Source organism: Pleurodeles waltl, chromosome 4_2, assembly GCF_031143425.1.
Source record: "Pleurodeles waltl isolate 20211129_DDA chromosome 4_2, aPleWal1.hap1.20221129, whole genome shotgun sequence".
NCBI lineage: Eukaryota > Metazoa > Chordata > Amphibia > Caudata > Salamandridae > Pleurodeles > Pleurodeles waltl.
In genome coordinates, this window is record NC_090443.1 from 948,628,617 (window position 1) to 948,648,829 (window position 20,213).

Consider the following 20,213-nt stretch of genomic DNA (forward strand, 5'->3'; position numbering starts at 1 on the left):
GCCAAGGTGTTGATCTGTCCAAACTTGCATATGACAACCTTAGCTGGAAAAGAGCAAGGAGTCTCTGTATAGAGAGAGGTTTGAGTGTAGGGAAGAATCCTGCCTTGGAACTGTTAATTAACATGCTTAGAGAACAGGATAAGGCCAGAGGTGGCCCATCTGTTGAAAAAGTACCTAATAGTTCCCAATCTGATTCAGGGACTCCCCCAGGAAAAGATTCAGGAAAGAAACTTCCTAGCCTGCCCATTACTAGACAATCTAGCATAGATGGTAATGATGATGAGCCACACCAAAGAAATAGTGTTGTCTCACATCATAGCAAAAGCATTTATTCTCACCATACTGGTAGTAATGTTTCTGTAAACCAAGCTGTTAAGTTGCCTTCTGTAAGGGACAGGTCTCCTTCTGTTCATTCCCATCATAGCTCTGTTTCTAGAAATGTCCCTCCCACCAACCCTGATGACAGAATGTTAGAGAGGGAACTCAATAAGTTGAGGGTGGAACAAACCAGACTGAAGCTTAAAAAGCAACAGCTGGATTTGGATAGAGAGTCTTTTGAATTAGAGAAGGAAAGACAGAAGTTGGGTTTAGATACCCATGGTGGCAGCAGCAGTATTCCCCATAGTCATCCTGCAAAAGAGCATGATTCCAGGAATCTGCACAAGATAGTTCCCCCTTATAAGGAGGGGGATGACATTAACAAGTGGTTTGCTGCACTTGAGAGGGCCTGTGTTGTACAGGATGTCCCTCAAAGGCAGTGGGCTGCTATCCTATGGCTATCATTTAGTGGAAAAGGTAGGGATAGGCTCCTTACTGTGAAAGAAAATGATGCCAATAATTTCCAAGTTCTTAAGAATGCACTCCTGGATGGTTATGGCTTAACCACTGAACAGTACAGGATAAAGTTCAGAGAGACCAAAAAGGAGTCTTCACAAGACTGGGTTGATTTCATTGACCATTCAGTGAAGGCCTTGGAGGGGTGGTTACATGGCAGTAAAGTTACTGATTATGACAGCCTGTATAACTTAATCCTGAGAGAGCATATTCTTAATAATTGTGTGTCTGATTTGTTGCACCAGTACTTGGTGGACTCTGATCTGACCTCTCCCCAAGAATTGGGAAAGAAGGCAGACAAATGGGTCAGAACAAGAGTGAACAGAAAAGTTCATACAGGGGGTGACAAAGATGGCAACAAAAAGAAGGATGGTAAGTCTTCTGACAAGGGTGGGGACAAATCTAAAAATGAGTCTTCATCAGGCCCACAAAAACACTCTGGTGGGGGTGGTGGGCCCAAATCCTCCTTTAATCAGAACAAGGAAAAGAAACCATGGTGCTATTTATGTAAAATAAAAGGCCATTGGACAACAGATCCCAGTTGTCCAAAGAAAGGCACCACAGCTCCTACCACTACAACCCCTACTGCTACACCTAGTGTCCCTACTAATAGCAGTGGTGGTGGGAGCAAACCTACTAATAGCCAATCCAAGGGAGTAGCTGGGCTCACTTTTGGTAATTTAGTTGGGGTTGGTCTGATTAGGGAGACCACAGAGGCTACTTTAGTCTCTGAAGGGGCTATTGATTTAGCCACTTTGGTTGCTTGCCCCCATAACTTGGAGAAGTACAAGCAACTAACCCTAATAAATGGTGTTGAGGTCCAGGCCTACAGGGACACAGGTGCCAGTGTCACAATGGTGATTGAGAAACTGGTGCACCCTGAACAACACATACTTGGACACCAGTACCAAGTAACTGATGCTCACACCATAACACAAAGCCACCCCATGGCTGTTGTAAATCTCAACTGGGGGGGGGTAACTGGTCCAAAGAAAGTTGTGGTAGCTTCAGATTTACCTGTAGACTGTCTATTAGGGAATGATTTGGAGACATCAGCTTGGTCAGATGTGGAGTTGGAGGCCCATGCAGCAATGCTGGGCATCCCAGGGCATATTTTTGCTTTGACAAGGGCTCAGGCCAAAAAGCAAAAAGGACAGGGAAGCTTGGATCCTGGAACAATGGACCAAGTGCTCCCTAAAGCTAGGGCTAGTAGAAGCAAACCACTTCCTACTATCCCTCCCTCTACAGTGGATTCTACTTCTGAGGAAGAAGAATTCCCTCCCTGTGCAGAACCTACACCAGAGGAGCTGGAAGCAGACACTGCTGAGCTTTTGGGTGAAGGGGGGCCTGCCAGAGAAGAGCTGAGTGTGGCACAGCAAACCTGTCCCACATTAGAGGGTCTCAGACAGCAAGCTGTCAAACAGGCTAATGGGGATGTCAGTGACTCTCACAGAGTTTACTGGGAGGACAACCTCTTGTACACTGAGCATAGGGATCCTAAACCTGGAGCTGCCAGGAGATTAGTGATTCCTCAGGAGTACAGAAAGTTCCTCCTAACACTGGCACATGACATTCCCCTAGCTGGGCACCTGGGTCAAATGAAAACTTGGGACAGATTGGTTCCATTGTTTCATTGGCCTAGGATGTCTGAGGACACAAAGGAATTTTGTAAGTCCTGTGAAACCTGTCAAGCCAGTGGCAAAACAGGTGGCACTCCAAAGGCACCCCTTATCCCACTGCCTGTGGTTGGGGTTCCCTTTGAAAGGGTAGGGGTTGACATAGTTGGCCCCCTTGACCCTCCTACTGCTTCAGGCAATAGGTTTATCTTAGTGGTAGTGGACCATGCCACAAGATATCCTGAAGCTATTCCTTTAAGGACCACTACAGCCCCTGCAGTGGCAAAGGCCCTCCTGGGAATATTTTCCAGGGTGGGCTTCCCAAAGGAAGTAGTATCAGACAGAGGAAGCAATTTCATGTCTGCATACTTAAAGGCCATGTGGAAGGAGTGTGGTGTAACGTACAAGTTCACAACACCCTATCATCCACAAACAAATGGACTGGTAGAGAGATTTAATAAAACTCTCAAAGGCATGATTATGGGACTCCCTGAAAAACTCCGCAGGAGATGGGATATCCTTCTACCATGCCTCCTTTTTGCCTACAGGGAGGTACCCCAGAAAGGAGTGGGCTTCAGCCCCTTTGAACTTCTTTTTGGACACCCTGTTAGGGGTCCACTCACACTTGTAAAGGAGGGTTGGGAACAACCTTTAAAAGCTCCTAAGCAGGATATTGTGGATTATGTACTTGGCCTCAGATCAAGGATGGCTGAGTACATGAAAAAGGCCAGTAAAAACCTTCAGGCCAGCCAAGAGCTCCAGAAGCAATGGCATGATCAGAAGGCTGTTTTGGTTCAGTACCAACCAGGGCAGAAAGTGTGGGTCTTGGAGCCTGTGGCCCCAAGAGCACTCCAAGATAAATGGAGTGGTCCCCACACAATTGTTGAAAAGAAGGGTGAAGTCACCTACTTGGTTGACTTAGGCACTGCCAGGAGTCCCCTTAGGGTGCTCCATGTCAACCGCCTGAAACCCTACTATGACAGGGCTGATCTCACCCTGCTCATGGCAACAGATGAGGGACAGGAAGAAGACAGTGATCCTCTACCTGATCTCTTCTCTTCCACAGATCAAGATGCTCTTGTGGAAGGTGTAGTTTTGGCTGATTGTCTTACTGCTGAGCAGAAAGACAATTGCATAAATCTCCTAGGACAATTTTCAGAACTCTTCTCTACTGTGCCAGGCACCACTTCTTGGTGTGAGCACACTATAGATACTGGAGACAGTTTACCTGTCAAAAGTAAGATCTATAGGCAGCCTGACCATGTCAGGGACTGCATAAAGCAAGAAGTTCAGAAAATGTTGGAACTAGGAGTGGTTGAGCACTCTGACAGTCCATGGGCTTCTCCTGTGGTACTTGTACCAAAACCCAATTCTAAAGATGGAAAGAAAGAAATGCGGTTTTGTGTAGACTATAGAGGTCTCAACTTGGTAACCAAAACTGATGCTCACCCTATACCCAGGGCAGATGAGCTCATAGATACACTGGCATCTGCCAAGTATCTAAGCACTTTTGATTTGACTGCAGGGTATTGGCAGATCAAATTGTCAGAAGATGCTAAACCTAAGACTGCATTTTCTACCATTGGAGGACATTACCAGTTTACTGTAATGCCTTTTGGTCTGAAAAATGCACCTGCCACTTTTCAGAGGTTGGTGAACACAGTCCTGCAAGGGCTGGAAGCTTTCAGTGCAGCATATTTGGACGATATAGCTGTCTTTAGCTCCAGCTGGGATGATCACCTGGTCCACCTATGGAAAGTTTTGGAGGCCCTGCAAAAGGCAGGCCTCACTATCAAGGCTTCAAAGTGCCAGATAGGGCAGGGTAAGGTGGTTTATCTGGGACACCTTGTTGGTGGGGAACAGATTGCACCACTTCAGGGGAAAATCCAAACAATTATTGATTGGGTTCCCCCTACCACTCAGACTCAGGTGAGAGCCTTCCTAGGCCTCACTGGGTATTACAGGAGGTTCATTAAGAACTATGGCTCCATTGCAGCCCCTCTTAATGACCTCACATCCAAGAAAATGCCTAAAAAGGTATTATGGACAGCAAACTGTCAGCAAGCTTTTGAGGAGCTGAAGCAGGCCATGTGCTCTGCACCTGTCCTGAAAAGCCCTTGTTACTCTAAAAAATTCTATGTCCAAACTGATGCATCTGAATTAGGAGTAGGGGCAGTCCTATCACAACTTAATTCTGAGGGCCAGGATCAACCTGTTGCTTTTATTAGTAGGAGGTTGACCCCTAGAGAAAAGCGTTGGTCTGCCATTGAGAGGGAGGCCTTTGCTGTGGTCTGGGCTCTGAAGAAGTTGAGGCCATACCTGTTTGGCACTCACTTCATTGTTCAGACAGACCACAAACCTCTACTTTGGCTAAAACAAATGAAAGGTGAAAATCCTAAATTGTTGAGGTGGTCCATATCCCTACAGGGAATGGACTATACAGTGGAACATAGACCTGGGAGTAGCCACTCCAATGCAGATGGACTCTCCAGATATTTCCACTTAGACAATGAAGACTCATCAGGTCATGGCTAGTCTTATTGTCCTTCATTTAGGGGGGGGTTGTGTAGGAAAGTACCATCTTGCCTGGCATGTTACCCCCATTTTTCACTGTATATATGTTGTTTTAGTTGTATGTGTCACTGGGACCCTGGTAACCCAGGGCCCCAGTGCTCATAAGTGTGCCTGAATGTGTTACCTGTGTAGTGACTAACTGTCTCACTGAGGCTCTGCTAATCAGAACCTCAGTGGTTATGCTCTCTCATTTCTTTCCAAATTGTCACTAACAGGCTAGTGACCATTTCTACCAATTTACATTGGCTTACTGGAACACCCTTATAATTCCCTAGTATATGGTACTGAGGTACCCAGGGTATTGGGGTTCCAGGAGATCCCTATGGGCTGCAGCATTTCTTTTGCCACCCATAGGGAGCTCTGACAATTCTTACACAGGCCTGCCACTACAGCCTGAGTGAAATAACGTCCACGTTATTTCACAGCCATTTTTCACTGCACTTAAGTAACTTATAAGTCACCTATATGTCTAACCTTTACCTGGTAAAGGTTAGGTGCAAAGTTACTTAGTGTGAGGGCACCCTGGCACTAGCTAAGGTGCCCCCACATTGTTCAGAGCCAATTCACTGAACTTTGTGAGTGTGGGGACACCATTACACGCGTGAACTACATATAGGTCACTACCTATATGTAGCTTCACCATGGTAACTCCGAATATGGCCATGTAACATGTCTATGATCATGGAATTGCCCCCTCTATGCCATCCTGGCATTGTTGGTACAATTCCATGATCCCAGTGGTCTGTAGCACAGACCCTGGTACTGCCAGACTGCCCTTCCTGGGGTTTCACTGCAGCTGCTGCTGCTGCCAACCCCTCAGACAGGCAGCTGCCCTCCTGGGGTCCAGCCAGGCCTGGCCCAGGATGGCAGAACAAAGAACTTCCTCTGAGAGAGGGTGTGACACCCTCTCCCTTTGGAAAATGGTGTGAAGGCAGGGGAGGAGTAGCCTCCCCCAGCCTCTGGAAATGCTTTGTTGGGCACAGATGTGCCCAATTCTGCATAAGCCAGTCTACACCGGTTCAGGGACCCCTTAGCCCCTGCTCTGGCGCGAAACTGGACAAAGGAAAGGGGAGTGACCACTCCCCTGACCTGCACCTCCCCTGGGAGGTGTCCAGAGCTCCTCCAGTGTGCTCCAGACCTCTGCCATCTTGGAAACAGAGGTGCTGCTGGCACACTGGACTGCTCTGAGTGGCCAGTGCCACCAGGTGACGTCAGAGACTCCTGCTGATAGGCTCCTTCAGGTGTTAGTAGCCTTTCCTCTCTCCTAGGTAGCCAAACCCTCTTTTCTGGCTATTTAGGGTCTCTGTCTCTGGGGAACTTTAGATAACGAATGCATGAGCTCAGCCGAGTTCCTCTGCATCTCTCTCTTCACCTTCTGATAAGGAAACGACCGCTGACCGCGCTGGAAGCCTGCAAACCTGCAACATAGTAGCAAAGACGACTACTGCAACTCTGTAACGCTGATCCTGCCGCCTTCTCGACTGTTTTCCTGCTTGTGCATGCTGTGGGGGTAGCCTGCCTCCTCTCTGCACCAGAAGCTCCGAAGAAATCTCCCGTGGGTCGACGGAATCTTCCCCCTGCAACCGCAGGCACCAAAAAGCTGCATTACCGGTCCCTTGGGTCTCCTCTCAGCACGACGAGCGAGGTCCCTCGAATCCAGCAACGCTGTCCAAGTGACCCCCACAGTCCAGTGACTCTTCAGCCCAAGTTTGGTGGAGGTAAGTCCTTGCCTCACCTCGCTGGGCTGCATTGCTGGGAACCGCGACTTTGCAGCTACTCCGGCCCCTGTGCACTTCCGGCGGAAATCCTTTGTGCACAGCCAAGCCTGGGTCCACGGCACTCTAACCTGCATTGCACGACTTTCTAAGTTGGTCTCCGGCGACGTGGGACTCCTTTGTGCAACTTCGGCGAGCACCGTTTCACGCATCCTCGTAGTGCCTGTTTCTGGCACTTCTCCGGGTGCTACCTGCTTCAGTGAGAGCTCTTTGTCTTGCTCGACGTCCCCTCTCTCTTCAGGTCCAATTTGCGACCTCCTGGTCCCTCCTGGGCCCCGGCAGCGTCCAAAAACGCCAAACGCACGATTTGCGACTAGCAAGGCTTGTTGGCGTCCTTCCGGCGGGAAAACACTTCTGCACGACTCTCCAAGGCGAGAGGGATCCGTCCACCAAAGGGGAAGTCTCTAGCCCTTTTCGTTCCTGCAGAAACCTCAGCTTCTTCTGTCCAGTCGAAGCTTCTTTGCACCCGCAGCTGGCATTTCCTGGGCATCTGCCCATCTCCGACTTGCTTGTGACTTTTGGACTTGGTCCCCTTGTTCCACAGGTACCCTAGATTGGAAATCCACAGTTGTTGCATTGCTGGTTTGTGTCTTTCCTGCATTATTCCTCTAACACGACTCTTTTGTCCTTAGGGGAACTTTAGTGCACTTTGCACTCACTTTTCAGGGCCTTGGGGAGGGTTATTTTTCTAACTCTCACTAATTTTCTAATAGTCCCAGCGACCCTCTACAAGGTCACATAGGTTTGGGGTCCATTCGTGGTTCACATTCCACTTTTGGAGTATATGGTTTGTGTTGCCCCTATCCCTATGTTTCCCCATTGCATCCTATTGTAACTATACATTGTTTGCACTGTTTTCTAAGACTATACTGCATATTTTTGCTATTGTGTATATATATCTTGTGTATATTTCCTATCCTCTCACTGAGGGTACACTCTAAGATACTTTGGCATATTGTCATAAAAATAAAGTACCTTTATTTTTAGTATAACTGTGTATTGTGTTTTCTTATGATATTGTGCATATGACACTAAGTGGTACTGTAGTAGCTTCACACGTCTCCTAGTTCAGCCTAAGCTGCTCTGCTAAACTACCATTATCTATCAGCCTAAGCTGCTAGACACCCTATACACTAATAAGGGATAACTGGGCCTGGTGCAAGGTGCAAGTACCCCTTGGTACTCACTACAAGCCAGTCCAGCCTCCTACAATCAGTGATCTAAATATCGCTGCTCCTTTTTTTCGACCGATTGTAAACGCTGATATGGCTATTTGTGCCTTTATATAACTTTCTATTTGTATATATAATTGATCAAAGGGGTTCTTTTTAAGTTATGTTTTTACCTTGTATTCACCTACTTTTTCCCTCACTAGTCACTGCACCTTTCTTCACAATTTCTACAGGTAGAATCCACTATATGCCATCATTCATTTTTTGTGCATCAGAGTTTGCTACCTGGGATAGCTATATTGAATAAAATGTGTGTTTCTCATAAACCAGAACTGCACAGATCTACCCCCTCTGTGCCTTCCAATGATTTATTGTTAGTGATGTTAATGCACAGTAATTATCTAACAAAAAAGAAGATACTTTCTTTTGAACCGCGTCTGTTTAATATAAATTTCATTTCTCGGCCCAGCACACGTGTCCTCAATGGAATTCTCAGTGGCAGGCATTTCGGGATTCTCCACAATGGTTGCGTGGTGTTCTCCAAGTTATTATCCATGCATGTCACTAAGTTCTTTTGGTACCTCACCTCTCTGCCATGCATTCAGTGGTTCCAAGTTATTGTGGATTGCTTCCAAATAGGCCTGGAGGCATGTTAGGCCATCTTTTACAGCAGTGGCAGTGTGGGTCTGTCATGCACTGATCCTTTGTCAAAGTCCACTAAATAGTCTGTTTATTTTCTGTGGACGTCCTGGCAAACAACAATTTAGGGGAAGTGGACACCTGAACCAGAGGTTTAAGTGGAATGTGTTTTGCAGTGTTACCTGATAGCATGGAAGTTGGTATTTGATCCTGTTGCCAATTAGTGCTGATCTCCAGCAATAATAACAGCACAGTGCAACCATCACTGCAGGTTTGATTCCTGGCTGGGCTCTTCCACCTACACAAGATTAGCTTATTGCATGATGAGAATTGCTGCTTTATCTTGCATGGCACACACTTTGACATTCATATTTGCAGTCGTTTTCAGGTGTGTGACATGGTATGAAAAATAATGCCCATTGCTACCCTTGACATACCCAATGCACTCCAACAGTGTACTTTGTGACATGTTTAAAGTCTTCTGTTAGAAACCACAAGCTAGCACAGTAGAATTCACAGGACAGGCACAACTTGCAATAGTGTCCTACATGTAAAGTTCTTTAATCCCTTTCACCAAATTAAGAACATGAAGATCTTCTTAGAACTAAGAGAAATAGCAGTGATAGTGAGATATATAAACAAGAGGCCTCTAAAACGTTAATACAGTTTAGGGAGCTAGAAAGAAAGCTTACACAACTGGGGGGCATATTTAAGAGCCCCTAGTGCAATTCCAATGCCACATTAGTGTCATTTGTTAACACTGACGTGGCATTAGAAGGCCAAAAACGATGCGCCATATTTACAAAGTGGCACAATGCATGTGTTGCGCCTCTTTGTATGCAAAGGGGGCGATCCCCTGTTAGGGGTGGGGTGGAAAAATGGCGCTAGGAAATCTAAGAGACATTGCATTTTTTTCGGCACTTTTAACGCCTGCTCAGAGCAAAATGTTGGCGCTACTCCTGCAGAGTATATCAATAGCATCACAAAAAAAGATGCTATTGTCCCCTACCCTGCACGGTATTTTAAATACGGTGCACGCATGGTGGCGGTAGGGGGGGCGGCTCAAGAAAAGTGGCGCTGCACTGTGTACAGAGCCACTTTTCTTAAATATGCCCCTGGGTGTCAAAGACTTCTGATAAAAAACATGAGAAAAAAGCAAATAGATGTCAAAGTACACTGCATCATAACTTAGCGTTTTCCATTCTAAATAAACAATGGCATTTCTTACAACTTGAATATGACAGAAATACATTTTACTATCTAATTTTATGATAATGTACCGGAAGGCTATATTTAACTAACGATTAATTTCCATTACAGTAAAGAATATCATTAAAAAAACTGTCTTTCAAGATCTCTACCAGGTTTCTACAAATGTGGAACATGCACATGCTGTAAATATAAAGAATTTATCAAGTGTACCACCATATTTTGTGTTCATATTGTATACTGCTCTTGTGACAAATGAATGTGGGCTCCACAGAGCGGTCTTGTGAATCAAGATTGGAAGAGCACATTACCGCTCCCATTAATACAGACATTACTCATCCAGTACACTTTTGGACTCAACAGGATATCAGTGACTGCATACAAGTTAACTCGTGTATACCCAACACGTAGCACCAGACCGATATGCGGGGATTATGGAGAATGTACATACGATGTGCAGATACAAGATAGTTTTACACATTGCATAGTGTTAATTCTGGTCTCAGTATAGACAGAGAATCACACTGTGCTTGGATTCAATCACCAAGAAACATCCAAATATGTTCCTGTGCAACAGTAACATTTTTGTACTTTTAATGAGAGTGACAATTCTTTCAATTGTAATTCTTTGCAACTCGTCCTCTTATGTACTCCTCATACCTCTTAAAATTACCCCATAATGGGCATCCTTTATCATTTCTGATGCCAGGACTTTTTTAGCAACCTGTTTTTCCACAATTTATCAACTTAATCTGTTATCATAGCAGAAATACCTCGCCTGGAATTTCATCAACAACTATTTCTGGTCTGTAACTTCAGAAGAATAATAATAGGTTTAAATCAAGTGGCCGCAGGGAAAAAGAAGGAGTTTCCATCTACTGAAGCTGCATTTATTGTTGGATAGCTTAATGAGACTCCATAAGTAGTAATTTCTATTTCGTACTGCTTAGATTGAATAATGGTCATTTTCCACTAATGGCTGCCCCCCCATCTGCATAAGAGCCTGGTCATTTGTCGTGGCTTTGATTTAGAGGTTTGTTGTTTCAGGGTGTGACCATTTTGCATCTGTGACCTTTGGTCGTACATAGTGGTAGTGTTTATGTAACACTTCATTTCATGGCGTCTTTTAAATTTCTTCATCTTTTCTCCAGGGTGATGGATTTTTCCAGGTTCTAACACTGCAATGCACAGTTTTTTCTCAGGTGCAATTTATGCGTTTCCAAAATGCTTGTTCTTGTGTTTATTCAACACAGCAACTGGGATTTGCAGCTCCTAATCTGTGAAGTGGACCTTCCTTTTATTCAATGTACTGCCTTCTGCCTTCTGGCTCCTGGCTTCTAGACTGATCCCAACTCCCCTTGATTCTTACTATGACATGTTCAACCCTGGATACTCTACTTGTGACCCAGCTCTTTCTAGAAGGTTAAGTCAGATTGCACTAACCTTGTGCACAGAATTAAACAGAAGTAGTGTTCTTTTCGATCTCTCACCATTCCTACTGTGACCACATATGCTATAATATGATGGCCAGTGGTAGAGGCCTGCAAAGGGGAGTGCGACAAAAGAAAAAAAACAGACACAGGTCTTCACACTCTGCCTTGTCACTTCTGCAGTTAAGGAGGTCTGCAGGTTGTAGGGGATCTCTCCCACATAAGGACATACCGTAATTATCCTAGTAAAGGAATACTAAACATAATTCTAACTGTGAATTAACATACCTTAATAATCTCTGCATGGTCAACTTTCTTTGCTCCAATAAGTAATTTAGGAATTCCTGAAAGCTAAACTCAAAGGAACATCAGTACTTTTAAAAATACATCTGCATTCATATTTCTCTGTATATTTAGAATACCTACCTCAAGCTGTGTCACTATATTCTTTTTTCTGGGAGATTAGTATAGTTTCTACTTGACTTCTGGAGAAGTGAAAAATAAAGAACACCATTAACATACTATGATTCCGTACTTGTAGCAGTATGTAGACAGGGTTAAAATCGAATTCATGGTACAAAACATTAAAAAATGTATGCACACCTGCAAGGTCCTCTTGAAAATCCTTCACATGAACTCTTAGAAGAGCAAACAACCACGTCCTTAAGACTTCATAAAAATGTGTTGTTCAAAGTTAAGTGTTGGGCTCTGCTTGCACAGGATATGCCACCGGGAGAACTTGAGAAGAAAAGACGATGCATGTTAGGTAGAATTATTATTAAATTAAAACCTGGCCTTGATTAATTTCTTTAGACAGTCCTGGGATTTAAAGGTGTGATGAATATGCTCTAAGCTTTTAGTAGTGCCCACGGTTTCTTTCAACCTATATTCAGCATTTTGCCTCTAGATAGATCTAAATCCATTGACAACATTTCAGGTAGATGCTCTGAAAGAGTACAAGCTGTTTTGAAATTATGTATCAGTATTATAACTGCTACTTCTTCAGCAAAATATTTCAAATTACTTCGTAAAGGAGTGATCAGACGGTAGAATGTTATTCATTTATACTGCTTTGCCATATGCTACATCCTGTATGAGTTCTACCACTCTAATGTTCCCAGAGAAAAGTAATGGCATATTCACATGAAAGGAAACCTCACTATATCATTTTGTTTAGTTTTCCAGAACTTCAATTATCACAATTCTTTGCTTACATGATTTCAATACCTGAACAGTTACAGCCACCTATTGTGAGTTCAAATATAATGTGTTGTCTCCTGGCTTTAAAATACCATATTAAGTAAAAACTACCCAAATCAGTAAAATTTCAAACAGCAGGGCAATCAGGATTGTGGCGTGTGATGGAAGAAACAAGGACCTGACCTGATTCCTGAACACCTCCTTATTCTGATGATGTAGGTGAGGCTCAGTTGTGTTTTAAGCAGGTGAAAGGAAGAATAATTTGCAGGTCTTTTTGACTGAACTGCAGTTCTACATTGTTAAAACGTGGGTTACTGCTTTAGGGAGGTAAAACCCACTTCAAGCAGCAACTGCATTTCTTTTTAGAGTGGAGTCACAGGCAACCCCCAAATGAACTGTCTGGTAGTTTGGCACAGAGCAGTCAGGCTCAACTCCGAGGCAATGTGTAAAGTATTTGTGCAATAATTCAAACAGTAATGAAATGAAAGCACATCATGGAGAGGATCCCACACCAATTTAGAAATATGGAGTAGACTTTTATGAGTAGAACACAACCGAAATGACAAACATCTATTCAATACAACTGGAGATATGCAGGTTTAAATATTTCTGTGAAAATAGCATCAAACAGCACAAAGCGCCAACTGTGGATATCTAGGTTTCTCCGGACCAGGACAAGTCACAAGTTCAGGTCAACCACGATGGTGCTTGGGCTGGCTACATGGACCCAGTTAAGCCCGCCGAATGGGAGTACCTTAAATACTGGTTGCGGACTGTTGCAAGATCCCGACAGAGGATGCGTCATGCAGCTGAGGCGATGCATCAGTTTTGAGGTACTGAAAGGCTGCAATGTGAGGTCCTACATCATTGCGAGAGATCCCGTCGATGATGGCTTGTGATGCAAAGTCCGGCATTGATTATGTGACGCACAGTTGAGGCGAAGCATCAATTCTGCTTCTGCTTCTGTGAGGCTGTGATGCGAGAACCTGCGGCATTGTCAGGGCTATCGTCAATGAGAGATTTGCGATGTAAGGGCCTGCATCATGTAAATGTGCACAGTGGTGGATCGGATGCAGCTCTGAGGTTGATGTGGAGTCCTTGCAGCAGAGCCAATGTATTCATTCTGGTTGGCGTTGCGCAACGCAGCAGAAGAGATGCAGCAGTTCTGCTAATTCCAAAGATGGGCAGGTAGAGCATCTTCATGCCCACTTCCAAGGGTCCAGGGCTTGGTTGGCACCATCTGGCAGGGTAGAACACAGCAGTCCTTCTTCCTAGCAGAATCTTCCACATGTCCAGAAGTGTACTGAAGAGTTGGTGTCGGACGTCTAATATTAATACCAGGTGCCTCAGAAGCTTCTAGAGATTTCCCTTTGAAGTGCAGAGGTTTCCTGCCTTGGCTCCAGACTAACTACAGGTGGTATGCAGCCCTGTGTGTAGAGGCACGACACAGTCTATTTAAGTGTAAGAAGGGCTGTACCCAGCTCCACCCTCACAACCTGCTAGTGATGATCCATCCGGGCACACGCAAGATCTCCATTATGTGTGGCAGTCTAGGAGGAATATACAAAGCTCAACTGTCAGCTACGTTTAGTCATGTGACCCAGAGGCAGGCTAGAGGCACTAAATGGCTAAGGCTGGAGAATGCCAACTTTCTGAAAGTGGCATTTTCAAAATTGTAATTTAAAATCAAACCTTACCATAAGAGAGGATTTTTCATTACAATTCCAAAGACACCAAACCTTATCTGCTTACTTTTTCCCATTTACAAATTAGAGCTTATTAATGTAAGAGGTAGGCCTTGCAGTAGTGCAAAATGGATTTAGGAGTTTTTTACTACCAGGACATGTAAAGCTTAAAAGTACATTTCCAACTTTTTAAAAACACTGCACTCTGCCCTCTGGGCTTTCTACGGCCTATCTTAGGGGTAACGTACATGTTTTAAAAAGGAAGGTTTGGGCCTGGCAAAAAGTTTATTTTGGCTGGTGAAAATGGCAGTTTAAATCTGCACACATTAGCTGGGATGGCAGGCCTGAGACATGTTTAAAGGGCTACTTAAATGGGAGGCACAATAAGTACTGCAGTGCCACTTGTGGCATTTCATTTACATGCCCTTGGTATCTGCAGTACCACTTTACTAGGAACTTATAAGTAAATTAAATATGCCAGTTAGGAATAGGTAAGTATTACCATGTTGTCAGGAGTGAGCACATGCACTTTAGAATGGGCTAGCAGCGGTAACGTGCTAAGACCAACAAAAACAAAATCAGCAAAAATGGAAGAGGTAGGCAAAAAGTCTGCAAGAAAAACGCTCTAAGGCTGGCAGGTCTAACATACATGTATTTTGTCTCCTATATGTATGTCCACCAGGTTCATGATAAGTAGCTGGTTTCAGTATTTTTAAGCTGTCCAACATCCATAATCTGTTCTTTCATCTTGTACAACCTTTTCATTGGGCAGGTGCCAAACTGACAATTGTAGATTTGCTCTCTTATCCCCCTTACCTGAATTTTCCTTCTTGCTCTTTAAACCGAGGGACTTTGCAGTTGGTTGTCTACTTTCTTTATTATCTCTTGTGCTGTCTTTTTTTATGTCCTGCTGCAGAGCGCCTAGGAAGTTGGTCCCTTCCCTCTATGTACATAGCAGGATCAGCATGGTATAGCCTTTCTATTCACTTGAACAGGTGGTGGTGCTTATGTAGCAGTACATACGTGACTGCATATCTTCATTGTCACCGGAGACACAGTAGGAGGCCATAGCAGTTTTCCTTCCAAGTACTTTTTGTCTTCATTTCAGATCACACGGGCTCTAAAAATGTATTTATAAAAGAGCATCTCTTTGGTACAAGTGCCAGAAGCAGAACAGCCATCTTTAATAGGTTATCCTTCACACAGTCATTCTTTTCCTTTTTAATTTCTCTGCATCACTCCTTGCTTAATCTTTATTTCCACTGCTTCCTAGTCTTCCTATGTACCCCTTTTAGATACAGCTTTTCCTCTTCTGTCACCCACAGAATTAATTAACTTAACCTATATGGCTGCTTGCTATATTAACACTTTTATTGAAAACTTATTGAATTTAAACAATTTCCGTGTGTTGTTTCTACTGATTCTTTTACTGATTTTTTTTCCTTTTGGTCAACAATAAATGTTCTATATAAAGACAATAAATAAGTGGAATGATGTGAAATTTGCTTTGCTCTTGGAGATAATTAAAGGATGTTGATTTGATTCTAGTGCATTGATTTTTTTTGTCTCTTTGTCCACTATAGATTGGATATTTGGCTCCAGGCCGGATGATAACAGCAATAAGAGTGACGTGAACTGCATTACTAACAGCGTGACTGAAGGAGGCAAGGCGCCCGATATGCCTCCATCGCCGTTCCAGGTATCGACTTCCCGGAGCCACCCTCAGGAGTTTGTCATTTCAATGGAGGAGATCACTCATCTACCTCAGGAAACGTGACACCTCAGGTGCCCCAAAAAGGGCGTCTGTCTGTCTGTGCGGTCAGGAAGGACAAGCTGTGGAAGTGAGCAGTGGTCGAACTTGTATTCATCTTTTGTAACTATTTATACTTTGACTAAGAGTAGAACATCAACCTTAACATTGTTTGTGCTCTTAGACATCAAATCAAAAACTTTTACTGGAGAAACTTAAAGGAGCCAAAGGGAATAAAAGGATTTATGGGATTTACTATCCCTTTTGATACAACAAATTTACTGAGTTACCTCTCGCCTAATTTTCCGCCCTGCAGCTGAGTCCTACATCCTGCTCTTTAGTGGCTTGTTAAGGTTTTTTAAGTCAAAATCATTTTCAGAGGAAAAAACTACTGTAAAGCAAAAGAAAATAAAACAGTTGTAATATTGATATGACATAGGTGACCTATGCCTTCTTTACATAGGTGTCTTTTGAAGGATATATTTGTTTTTGAAAACATGCTGGCAGTGGATTTACCTTACAGGGCTATTATTCTACAACTGAAACCACTAAACTTCTCCTTGTCCCCAATGCGCTTAGAACATTCAAAATGGCAGGATTTGTACTTTTGAAAACACTATTCTGATTGTACCTGACCTCAGTTTTGTAAAACAAGAATGAAGAAGACCAGTAGCCAGAATGCACTGTGGGTAGGCAGAAAACTTTTGTTCTACTGTTGTGGATATGACAATATATTCTTCGGATGACACTGTCATATTTTGATAACAAAGTTATCTTACTATATGTAGGATTCTTAACACATTACTTTTAATTTTGGTATGATGAAAGCATTATTAATAATGTTGATCAGCTGCATTACAGGATTGCAGAAGACCAGTGGCCAGAATGCATTGTAGGTAAGGTGAAAGTGATCTGCAGATCTGAAGATGTATTTTTCAAACCATATTGTCGAATTTTGATAACTGGGGTATCCCATACTAATGAAAGTAGAATTCTTAACTCACCACTTTTAATATTGGTAAGGCATTTTTTAAATTTCTTCTCATACAAGTATGCAATGGGAAGATACATATTTTGAAAGCTTATAAAATAAATTATAGGTAAGTTTCAAAATTAAAAGCCATCTAGACTAGAGGTACAGTGTAGGGGTTGTTGTGTTTCCTATTGGAATTACCAGGCCAACTGGTACAGTCTTAATGTTTGTTAATTTAGTGTCCGGGGCTACTTTCGATCAGTTTTGGCTCTATACTATCTATAAGCACTCCATACATCAGCTACTTGTAGTGATTTATTTAAAAAAAACTCACACTTACATAGCACTCCGAAACGTGGCTTACAATTCCACGGTCTGGCCTTCCACGCTCTTAATTGAAATAATACAGATATATTCATGTAACATAAAAAATGCACTAATGGGCGTTCGCATTCTCATTGACTCACAGTGAATCACTACGTTTAACTAATATTTTTGTTATGTCGTTATGAAAGCATTAAAATATATATGCAACTGACAAAGCAATCAAAAACTTCACAAAAAAATACAGTTTATGTCCTACGTTTAGAAAGAGAAGATACGTACTTTTTTCAATTGATATTTTCAGTGCATTTTTTTCAACTAATATCATTGTTTTTATGTGACAAACTTTATTTTTTCAAAGTTTATTATGTATCTTTGATTTGTTCCATTTGAGTCACTTTGGTCCTACCATCCTGGGCATGCCCGCTTTCTTGATGTTTTGCAATTGTGGACCGAACAGTTTGTATGTAATTGAAACCCTTGGGTCTATTTTCTCAACACAAACAAGGATTCGATAAATACATGCGGCAGGAGAGACACAAAGACATCGAAGGAACCGACAGTATCTATTGACAAATTTGGCACTGTATTCTTCTTTAGCTAGCAATTAAATGTTAAATAATGACAACTGAGTCTTTCTGCATTCTTAAAAAGAAACGGCTAATCAACAAATGAAACAAGCATTTGCAATGCATCGGGTCTCGCATTATGTCGAGTTAGAGCTATTAGCGTTGTAAACTCCTAACCGGATTTTCTTGCCACATTAAATGAAAAAAAAAAAAAAAGAGTGTGATCGTGCTGTGTAAAACACAGAGCTATCGCTCAGCAAAATAAAGAGAAAAAGTAGTCCAGAAACCATATGGAAAACATGGAGCCTCGTATGATTCCAGTAGTTTACCGGTGCTTTCAAGGAGGGCTAAACACTGGAAAAGGCATGACATATGCATGCCTTTCATGAATGAAAACAAGCAGATTTTAAAAGGCAAGCCCACAAACCAATGAAAGTGACTGACTTAACATGGGCGTGGTTAAAATCCCACTAAAGAGAGAATAGAAGAGGGACGGAGCACTTTGTGCTCGCCCCTAAAAACTGAAAAGTGTGGAGCGTTCTGCTATTGCACATAAGATCAGTATCTGACAAAACTTCCAAAGCGGCCATCTTGGGACTGGCTCACTATAGCTATGCCAAGAGACATATATAGCTTTTGTGCAAATTATTTCCGATTTTAAGAAAGAGAGGTGCTCATGTGCAATTCTGTCTGCAATGTTTTGCTCCTGTCACCATATTGCACCGAAAATATGATTGTAATCTCGAAGAGTAACTTCACATGTGGTTTGAGGGTAATCTTGCTACATTTTGGGGCCCTAATCTCTTATAGGATTTGATGTGGTGTTTATTGTGTATCCGATGTCTTTGAAGCTTTCAATCACAGAAGTAATGTTGTATCTAATAGATTATTAATGGTTGGAAGGAACAGAGTCCATGGACTCAGTGTAATAAATATCCCTGGTAAATATTTACTGAATTACCACTACAATACTAACATTCTGAAGCTATACCAAGCAAGGCCAAATATTTCACTGACAACCCCCATTTTTAATTATATTTCTATTGATTTTGAAAAATAATCTCTCTCCTTTTGGACGAGAAAGTGGTGTTACCAAGCTTCTCTTTTTTCTACATATATTGCCCTACAGTTGTATAGTTATTTCACTGTTAGAAGAGCTTTTGAAGAAAAACATATACAACAGGTAAATAACCGACTTATGAACATAATAGGTGAACAAAAGAGGGGCATAAGGGAGGGCGAGTGAATTCTTGTGGATCTGCTGATGCTGACTTTCAGGATGAGCGGTAATGTCCTCTCATCTATTGAGAACATCTCATGTTGCTTATAGCACAATCAATGATGTGATGGTATATCACTTGTTGCTATTCATTTGCCAGGCAGCAAAATACTGTCGCCAAATCTCCAGGATGCCTCAGGGTGGTGTTGTCATGTGTATCATTATTTAAAGCAAGGAGCATGTGATTCCACTGATGAGCCATTAGACATGTCCTCGGAACCATCTTTTCCTCTCAGCATAGAGCAGCACTCTCCGCCTTTGCCCCAAACTTCACACAATCGAACCGTCTCGCAAGTGGGGGGTGATTGTGTTTTCCTGGTCATTGTAATTGCTCTTTTGGCTAAGAGTGTGGCCAAATTCAAATATCTTTTTCCTGCCTTTTCCATTTACAGATGGTACAACAACCCCAGGACATACCATTAAATGTGAAATATGTTTCTACACTCTGTAACGTTGTCTAGTGTCCCTTTTACATCCCATCAGAAGGTCCCACATCTCAGGGCAGTTCTACATCATATGCCTAGACCCACTTGTAGACCATAACAACATGGGCATTTCAATTTTCAAGGAGGCCTAAGAATGTTTTACTCATTGTGTAAGGAGTTAGGTTTGTTCCATGCAGCATACCACATTGTACATACTTAAACCTCGTGTTGCTGGGCATCTTATGCCGATATCCTAGGGCCTTTTGATACTCCATATCATGTAATGCCCTGTCCACCTCATTTTCCCACTTATGTTCAAGCACATTTAATGACACCACTGTGTGCTTTAGTAGGGTCATATAAATCCAGCTTACTACTTTCCTCCCATCTCCCATAGTATCGATGATTTTTATCACTGCATCTGTTGGTGGTTTCTTCTTGGATACCTTCCAATGACATTTGATAGCTTTAATACTATGCATTAGAAATTGCCCTCTATGTAGTCCACCTTCCTTCTCTAGGGTTTGGAATGTGGCGAATGCTCCTTATCTAAGCAGGTCTCCAACCTCAGTAATCCCCTACTCTTCCATGGCTTTCAGTTTTTTTTCCAATAACCAACTAGTATGTGTATGGAATAGATGTCTTGCAGTGGGTTGACAGGTGCACAGGGTATCACTCTTTTTGTGTTTCGCTCAGACCCCTCCTTGTGCACCCCAAAGCAAGTTTCATTATGGGTGATGCCTCTATGTGTCTGTGTTC

General features: G+C 42.8%; 1 protein-coding gene across 1 annotated transcript in view; it reads left to right on the forward strand.

Annotated features, from left to right (window-relative positions):
- LOC138293515 (uncharacterized) overlaps positions 1-17,946 on the forward strand; it is a 221,044-nt gene extending 203,098 nt beyond the window's left edge. The window contains exon 2 of the mRNA XM_069232759.1: positions 15,718-17,946. Within this exon, the coding sequence (XP_069088860.1) occupies positions 15,718-15,911 (194 nt within the window). The 3' untranslated portion in view covers positions 15,912-17,946. The remainder of the gene's footprint in view (positions 1-15,717) is intronic.
- Positions 17,947-20,213: the final 2,267 nt, after the last annotated feature.